The 9,819-nt window shown below is 41.3% G+C and overlaps 1 protein-coding gene across 1 annotated transcript in view; it reads right to left on the reverse strand.

The window, feature by feature from the left end:
* Tmem47 (transmembrane protein 47) overlaps positions 1-8,688 on the reverse strand; it is a 32,035-nt gene extending 23,347 nt beyond the window's left edge. The window contains exon 1 of the mRNA XM_090325911.1: positions 8,217-8,688. Within this exon, the coding sequence (XP_090182037.1) occupies positions 8,217-8,442 (226 nt within the window). The 5' untranslated portion in view covers positions 8,443-8,688. The remainder of the gene's footprint in view (positions 1-8,216) is intronic.
* Between the last annotated feature and the right edge of the window lie 1,131 nt (positions 8,689-9,819).

The raw sequence follows: 9,819 nt of genomic DNA on the forward strand, positions 1-9,819 counted from the left end.
TATGAAAAAACATTATTTGGAAAAGCTAGAAGAAAAAGACCGATTTTATGAGTTGGAGTGGCTGGTCTTTCTCTAGCACTAAAAAGATTTCTGATGGGCTTAGGGAAGTTAACAATAATCAAAAGAGTTGAAGGAAGGCAGCCAGATAGCCACCCACAGTCTGTAGTAAGACATCCTGTTAATAAATATGGAAGGATAAACTAGGAAAACTAATGTTCCTGCCAGTGCCTTCTTAAATCTCATTACAAAAGTAGGCTTTCTAAAGTCTCATTTTTAGCACTTTCCACATTTCATTCATTCTCTTACTCTCACTATCTAGCAAAAAATGTGGCACACTCACTGATTGTACAAGGATCATGTCTACTTCTTGCTGGAAAAATCATTGTTTCAATGAAGCTAATTTACTGAGTCATAATAGGACAGAAAAATAGAGAAGTTATTTCTATCTTTCTTTCTTTCTTTTTTTGCCAGTCCTGGGTTTGAGCTCAGGGTCTGAGCACTGTCCTTGGACTTTCTCAAGGCTAGAGCTATACCACTTGAGCCTCAGCACCAGTTCTGGGTTTTTTTTCTATATACGTGGTATCTAGGAATTGAACCCGGGTCTTTGTGCATGCTAGGCAAGCACTCTACCACTAGGCCAAACTCCCGGTCCCAATTTCTATCTTTCTTTATGTCCTTATTGATGTCATAGATTGCAGAGTTTCTTCAGAGTACTATGTCAGTGTTATGGCGAATATCTGGCTTAGAAATCTTCAATATGACAAGGTAAAATATTTTCTTGGTTAAACTTTGACCAAAGTGATCACTTTGTTTTTCAGACCATGTGATTGATAGGTCACAACTTCTGCTTTGTTTGTATTTTGTAATATAAAGGAGAATACCTCTTTTTTTTGCCAGTCCTGGGCTTGAGCTCGGGGCCTGAGCACTGTTCTTGGACTTTCTCAAGGCTAGAGCTCTACCACTTGAGCCTCAGCACCACTTCTGGCTTTTTTCTATGTATGTGGTACCGAGGAATCGAACCTGGGTCTTCATGCATGCTAGGCAAGCACTTTAACCACTAGGCCAAACTCCCGGCCCGAGAATACCTCTTAAACTACCAATTTCGTGACATGATCTGGAAATATAACTCACCAAATTATCATTGTAACCTTATAACAATTAATTCCACACACGACAATATTTAACAGTCCTAAAAATACCAAGAGATAATTATCTGTAACATTATAGAAAAATGTGAAATTTGTCCCTCCAAAAATACTATGGGTAAAGGTAACCTTCCAAATGAGTATTTAATATACTATCCTGACTCATCTTCCTAGCTAATACAATAAATGTGATTTATTTTAATTGCAAAAAAACCTCTTTTCTACTCTAAGTGTACTATGACTCCTCAACTTAATATATGGCAATTACCATGAGAAAAATTGTGTTATTAAAACAAAAAAGCATACAATAATTACTATATTATTCCAATATATCTCTAGCACTACAAAACTTGGCTCTTGAAAAGAATTTTAACATTATTAGTGTTATATACCAAGCCTCTCATCTAATGCATTCAAAACTTTTGTAAAAAAAATCAGTTGTTATTCCAAAACATGAAGTAATGTATTTATTGCAAACTGTACTCAGTCAATTATCTGAAAAATATAAACCAAAGATAATAGAAGACTGATATCTGTCCATCTATGGGCCTAATTATCTATCCATGTAAAACCACCTATTTAAAAAACATCTATTTTAAGAAAGATTAGTTTGTATGTTCCATCCCAAATCCAAACCAATGCCATATAATAGACAATTGATTATAAATATGCTTTGACTGAGAACAACTTTTGTTTTAATCAGGCATTATTTAATAATAGCTTTAAAAAATTTACGCATGAGTTGGGTGCCAATGGCTCAAGCTGTAATCCAAGCTACTCAGCAGGCTGAGATGTGAGGATGGTCATTGGTGGCCAGCCTGGACAGAAACGTCCATGGGACTCCAATTAACAACGAAAAAGCTAGAAGTGATGCACTTGGGCCCTATGTTCAAACTCCAGTATAAGAACAAAAACAAAATAAAAGTTTAGTAGAAAAACTATGTAATTGCCTTTTTTTTTTTGCAGAGGCAACAAAAACAAAGATTTTCAGTTAGATCAGAGTCAGAGGGTGTCCTGGATTGAGAGTACAATCTCCTCTCCTTGAATCTGAGCCGGGCTCATGGCTGCTTCCTAACGAATAGAAATATAAGTTTCACAGATGTTTGATTTCTCAGTCTAGTTGACTGAGAGGCTGATTTCCTTATGTGAGAACTCACTCATCTTGCAATTAGACTAACTAGCCTATCATGAAATCACCATATTAGAAAGAACACTAGTAGGTACTCCAGCTAGTTGTAGTTAAACCGGACTCTCAATCATTTTTGACAATATTCTAAAGCTCTAACAAAAGCCATAAGGAAAAGAATACTATATTTTCAATGTCCCAGTCCCAGCTATTGAAATTATCCTCAGTTATGACCCTAGACACTCTGGCTCAGCAGGACTCTATCTTCATTATCCCCTATATGAATTCCTGGCATATACAATTCATGAAAATTATAAAAAAAATTGTGTATCACCAATTTTGGATGTGGTTAGTTGCCCAGAATCAGTACCTCAAACTCTCTTGGAAAAAATATTTATCTACCACTGATTGAGACCTTGATATGTTTAGCAAAATCCATACTTTCCTCAATAATACATAGAGATTACACTACCATGTGATTTTAATGAGATATTGGGAATAGAATAAATGATGTATCTGGCATATAATAGCATGGAATTAGATACATTTTGTTATCATGACCTACCAAATGCTTTATTAAATGCTGGGTAACAGATCTCAATGTTCACTTAATGTTTAGATTAAAAATAAACATAATCACAAATGAAAAGAAATGCAAGGAAATCTTACTATTTAAAAGGAAAAGTCCCTGCACTGAAAAAAAACACATTTGAATTTCTTAAATATTTAATATGAAAACATGTAACACTCACACAGTTAATCTTTAAGATATACAATAGAAGACGTTAAGTAAGTTGTATGAGGCCACATAGTTGGTTAGTATACTAGTTCAGTTCCATTAGAACCCAAAGTCTCATGACTTCTACACAATACTACTTTGACCTACAACAGGATTGTTATAATTCAGCATAGTTCATACTGAAATTTGCTTTAGCACTTAACATGTTCAGAGTATTTAGTCAAAACAACTACAACCATTTACATTAACATATCCTAGTAAAGCTGGCTGTTCTACTACTAAACAGGAACAAAGGAAATTCCTTAAATGTATTCGTGACAGCAGGCAAAATCTATTGCTTCAGATATGCTTTTGTTTTTGTTTTGTTTTGTTCTGAAATGCCAGGCTTTCTTAGAGGCCAGGCTTTTCACACACCCATCACATGTCTAGGCTGCCAAAACCTGATGTAAGTGTCTACCAGGAAATTACAATCCTATGAATTCGAGCGAAAGAAAAATTCCATTTGCCCTCAAATTAACAGTCTTTATAAAATGAATTTGAAATTCTAAAAGCTATTAAAAGAAAATCAAGTGGATGAATCTAGAGCAAATCATGTTGAGTGACACAAGTCAAGACCAAAGGAACAAAAGGCGCATGGTATCCTTAACATGTGTCTATTAGCTTCAAACAGTACAAGAGTGAGGACTTAATATTTGCATACCCAATGCTATGGACATGGTATTGGAAATATAAACACAACTACATAGACATAAAAATCTACGACTATAGACAGAATGTTTTATTACATAGATGAATAGATATCTATGACATACAAACCCTCAGCCTAATTTTAATTATGTTCTAAAATCTAAGTGCCAGTGATTGAATATAGAGATTCGCTTCTTGAATACTTGTTTGTTAAATACATCATTTGAAATATGATGTAAAAATCAATGTTACTAAATTCTTTAAAAAATAGAAAAAAAGAAAATCACCATAAAGATACTAATTGAAATTATACATCACTTTCTCTGATTTATTAATGAGGAAATTTGGGTTCTTACTACTAGTTACTTTCCTACTTATCAGTGGTGTACAAATTAAATGCAATTCCACTGGTCCTACAGACAGTTCTTTTAGAGGAAGCTCAGAGGGCATAATTGTAATGATTTCCAGGCTTGCTATGCTATTTATAAACATATACCACTGTCAACTCATTTTTCAAGCAATAAACTGAACCTTACATGAAGCAAACCATATTGTGAGGCTTCTCGATGAAATTCCATTTCCAAATTAAGGTACAGATTAAAAATATGCACAAATGACATGCATCTGAACTCAAAACCACTGGATCTCAGATTTTCTAAGAATTGCAGGTGTTCAGGCAATTCTGCTTATCTTAAGCAATCATGTAAGATATGTTTTCTTTGATAAATTCATCTGGAGGTGGATTTTCCATTAAAGTAAAAAAATAAGTTACATGTAAGCATTCTTAAAAGAGCTTCCTGTCAACTGGAAATAATATTCACCTGTTATTAGCATAAGGCACATTGCCATTTCAAAAGTACCAGTGACTCATGTTACAAATGAAGTTATTTTTAGGACAGTGCATGAATTCTGTTAATAGTATTCCTTGGAAAACACAATTTGATCAAGTATATTGTGGACACAAAAATGGAAAGATGTACATATTGTTCCTAAATTACTAGACATGAGTTATTTTTATGGGCATCTTTCTTTATGTCCCTACTTTATGCTGACTCAATAACTATTATAGATATTCTAAAGCAATCTGTTGTATACACTTTTGACAACCAGTGTAAAATAATTTTGTATCCACTTGAGCCATTCTGTTAGCCCTATGAATTTACTTATAACTGATGGGGCTGTGAAACCCTAACAAGTATATTACAGAAAAAAAAAGTTGTCAAACTAAACATGAGCAGGAAAAATTCTAATTATAATTCTTAAGATTGAAGATTAATTGTAAAAACAAAACAAAACTGTCCAAAACTATACTGGGGAAAACCATCCTTACAAAGGATAGGAATTCTGTGGCTCGTGGCCATGTGAATACTGTATATTCTAAACTTATGAACACACACACACACACACACACACACATACACACACATCCTTTTTTCACCACTGTCAGTTAGTCATTTTCTCATTTGTCTTTTTTTGGAAAACTTAAGATGAGTGCGTGCCTGTCCCTCACACAATGAACTGAGAGTCCAGAGGAAAGCATTCCAGCTGACTGACAACCGGATTACTGGTTCATTCTAGAAGTGCTGACGCAACCTTCAATACACCAGAACACAAGAGACACAGTTCTGCTTTGCACTTAAAACCATAAAACAGGTTATAAACAGCCAACGATGCATATTTGATACCAAAATTAAAATGCAAGTTTAAAAATAATGACTAAGAGGAAAGTTTCTGTAGAAACTGGTCCTAAGTAGGTCATACTATAGTCAGAAGAAACACTCCAGAAATTTTCCTTCTGTGAACACAAGCTTGCCTCTTTGTGGCAGTTTTCATTCTAATTAAGACAAAGGTTTTTAATTAAGCCCTGAAGATCTTTTACTGAAGGACCTTCAGTAAAGTTGTCCTTGGTGATTCCTCCCAAGGTAATTGATTTCAAGAGATAATGAAGTGGATCTCTTAAAATCTTCAGAAAAGACATTTCTCTCTCTACCTTCTGCTCCAGCACATAGCAAACAGACTGAAAAATGTTGTCTGCCCTTTGGAACAAGCAAGGAAAGCATTAGTGGTTTCAATTCAAGCATCTCCTTCATCTAAACAGAAGGTTCAAGTCCACATAAAATTTTAATAAAATACATTTTGTAAGTGTAGACCCAGCAATTTCCCATATTTCACTCCCTCCTCCACCCCGCCCTTGCCGTTTGACACCACTATGAAAAGCAACTAAACTGTTAACCACAGAAAGTCAAGAAAGTCCAGAGAGTGGCAAACGAAAACATCTCTACTTCTTACCCGTTTGCTTACAGCCCCTATCTTTTGTTGGCTGAAATTTTATTTTTTAAGCAAAAGGAATCTAAATTTTCAGGAAGCCAAATAGCAGAAAATGCTTAGTTATGAATGTAAGCAAGAGGGTAGGATACAGATTCGAAGGCAGAGGGGGCAGAATCAGAAACTGCCTGACTTTGATTTTTACTTATATTGTCCCACTAGTACTGTATTTGCATTAAGCTTGTCTCTTTTTTCCCCCTAGAGGAAGGAAAAGCTGAAATAAATGGGTACAGAGGCAATTAAGAAAAGATTAGCAAACACTGCATACAGCTCAAACAAACTTGAGCTGGCTACCCTTCATTCCAGGCCAAGAGAAAAGGATAAGGGTCTCAAAAGCAAATGGGAGTTGAAGCTGGTTGCTCTAACCTATCTGAAAAGTCTTTATGCAATCAGAGGGCTATTATTTCAGGAGACAGAAAGGGGCAAAAGATTCACGTTGCTATGTTGCTACGGAGACCCACTGAAGCTGGCATTCCTACATAAATTTCCATTTCTATTGAAAATGGGAAAGAAAAGATATTTTTTCCAAAGTTTGTTTGGATCCCCTGGTTACTGAAGAAAGGCATTTTACCGATTTATTTTATGTTTAGTTGTAAACAACCAACACCAAAAGAAAGAAAAGACCTAAATGTTGACCTCCTGTTGGCAACTAGTCTCTTCCACAGTGAATTAATCAACAAAGAGGAAACCCTTCAATGGGAATTCTGAGGTAATAGCTAAGAAACAGCCTTTTTTAAACACAAAATTAAACTTATGGAAGGAAACTTAACCGAGTGAACTAATCTCTAACAAAAAATGAAAGACAAAGGAAAACCAGATTTTTGTGGCTTTTGGTGCTATTTCAACTTTATTGAAACTTGAAAGGCTTACTGTAAAGCTTTATAAATAGTCTCAGAGAAGACATGAAACTGTCAGGAAGGAATTTGATGAGTTTCTCAGATGAGAAAAGAGGAGGGGAGGCGAGGGGAGGGTAGATTGGAGAGGAGAGGAGAGGAGTGGAGAGGAGAGGAGATTGGAGAGGAGAGGAGAGGAGAGGAGAGGAGAGGAGAGGAGAGGAGAGGAGAGGAGAGGAGAGGAGAGGAGAGGAGGAGAGCAGGAAAATAATCATGGGCAAGTCCTTCCCTTTATCTTCCTTTGTGCAGACACCAGCGGGTGAAGAATCAAGATTAAAAGTGGAACACTTTATAACAAGAAACCAGAAGTTTGCAGAATTCTGCAAATAATTGGGGCGATGGGGGAGGAAGATAGAGGGTCGTTGGGAAAAGAATAAAGTCAGAAAATCCTGAAGGGGCCATAGGGGCCACCTTGTACTCCATCCCCCATCCCATCCATTTGCAGCTTTCAGTGCTGGCTGATTAAAACACAACTTTCCAGACAACTGTGAGTAGCTAGCTCACCAGGAGGAGATAAAAAGAAGTGGAGGCAGAATAGTTTCTTACTGTGGGAGAGAAAGAAAGGCAACTCAGAACCAGGGATGGTGTCACCAGGGGCGGGGAAAAAGGGAAGCGGTCTTAGTCCCAGCTCTCCATAGCCCACCCCACCCCACCACCATCCCCCCCCAATCTTAATGGAAACCCCTTGGGGAAAACCCAGACGTGGTGGAGTAAAGCGGGGATTGGGGTGGAAACGTGGGCCCCGAGAGATAAACTCGGGCGGATTCCTCTTTGAAGGGGGAACGGAGAACCCACACATGTGCGTGGAGTCGGGGTGGTTTCGCCCGTTTCTTCTTTCCACGGGGGAGCGGAAGGCGTTGCATTATTTTACACAGCCACATGGTTCTCGCCTTAAAAAGAGACCAATTTCCACCAATCGCCTACGTGTGACTCCAGGGCGGGAGCCATGGCCCTGGGAGCGGGGCGAGGGCAGGGATGTGGCCTTGGGTTCCGCGAGGATCCGAAACCCAGGAGCAGGGCCGGGCCGGGGACTCACGAGGAAGCCCCGCGGGGGCCACGGGGAGAAGGAGGGGCTCCCAGTCGGCGGGACGTGGGGCTGCCCGCGCGGGACGAGTGGCCATCCCAGCGGAGAGGCGCAGGGCGGTCCGCGCGGGAGGAGGCGCAGTCCGGGCGGACCGGCGCGGGGCGGCCAGCGCGGGAGAAGGGGCCGCCGCGCGTGGGGCAGCTGGGGCTAAGGAGGCGCCATCCTGGCGCTGGGCGGCCGGGGCGGGAGGAGGGGTCGCGGCGCGCGGGGCCCTCACCGCTGCTGAGAGTGGACTCGCAGTGCCAGATGTCCAGGCTGGCCGGCTTCCGGCAGGACTCCCACAGGGACAGGTAGTACTGGTGGTCGGCCGTGACCCAGGCCGGGCTCAGCACGGCGCCCAGGTCCAGACACAGCGCCAGGAAGATGCACACCAGCCCGACCAGCTTCAGCGGGGTCAGCACCGACACGCGCACCTCCTCCATGCCGCTGCCCGCCGAGGCCATGCCGGGGCGCCGCAGCCGCTCGCCCCAACTAGGCGAGGACCCCAGGCGAGGTCGCCAGGCAGGACCGGAGAGCCGGGAGCCTGACCTCGCGAACAGCTGAACCGCTAAGTGCGGGACTGGTCTCTGCTCTAGGGATCAGCGGCACTAGCCGAGCCGGCAAGGTGGGTTGGCCCGGGAGACTACTGGCCCGATGAGGGTCGCGGGCAGCGGCAGCTACTCCGATCCTTCCGTGGACGTTCGCAGCGCGCTCTGCCCGCGCCCGCGCCCGCGCCAGCTCCGCCTGGGCACTGCCGGGCTGGCTCCGCCCTGGGCCCGCCCCCGGCTGCAAGAGGCGGCGCCTAGGGAAGGGGGCGGGGAATCCGCACCCCGGCGGCTGGGTCCTGCCTAGGTTCTGAGCGCCTAGACTCCCGCCCACTCTGACCCTTCCCGTGGCCCACCCTTGTCGGAGGTTGCTCATTGTCCAGTTTGCCCTGTCACATGCGTTTCCTTTTCTTAGCGAGTAACGGTGGGTCGTTTTCTCGAAGGCTTCGCATAAAGATTCCTAGTTGTCCTAGCCTGTGGCCTTTGGAGCAAGACTAGGGCCCCTGTCTCAGTGATATAACAATCCCTTCCTAGGTCAATTTCTTGTCTCGGTATTTACAAGAATGAAGAGGAAAGTAATGAAAGGCATTTTTTGCCCTCTTTTCAAACCGCGATTAGGCTGTGAAGCCCCCAGGACTTTGTTTCCTTAGGTCTTTCTCAAGCTTGCTGCTGCTTCTATTTTCTGAACTTGCCTGCTTTTACGCCCCCTATGAAGGGCGTTTGCTTAGGGAACCGCAGGAGCTAAAATGGGAAAGAGATTTCCGCTAAATGTAAAGTCAACCTTATTTGAATTTCAGCTGCTCTATCCTTCGGGTGTTGGCTCAGACCTTAAACTCATTTCCCTTTGTATTGTGCCAAGTTAGATCAGAATCTCTGCTTGGTTTATTAAGCTGTCCTTGTCTTCAGCAAGCTTTACCACAAGTCTTAAAATGGGAAAAGTGATACAGCATTCCTGAGTGGGGAACTAGGGAATCCACGAATATTTATCAGAGAAGATACAGATTAGAACTCAGCTCAATAAGACATTGTCCTAGTTCTGGATAATAAGTGTTATTACCCTATATGGGAGGAGTAAATTCCTTGAAATTGAAATTGGTGTTTTGTAATTGGCTACTTCATCTAGTTGATAGTATGCCTGGAAAGTTATGTCTGTTATCTCTTAGACTGGGTATCATCTTCCCTAAATAGAAAAAAAAATAACTGTTGACTAGATCATTACTGGTCGAGAGAAATAGTTGTTCCTGTTGCGAAGCTCAGAAGGAAACAAGTTCTATGCCAAGGACCAATCTCTATGAG

Source organism: Megascapheus bottae, chromosome X, assembly GCF_031878675.1.
Source record: "Megascapheus bottae isolate mThoBot1 chromosome X, mThoBot2.hap1, whole genome shotgun sequence".
NCBI classification, from domain to species: domain Eukaryota; kingdom Metazoa; phylum Chordata; class Mammalia; order Rodentia; family Geomyidae; genus Megascapheus; species Megascapheus bottae.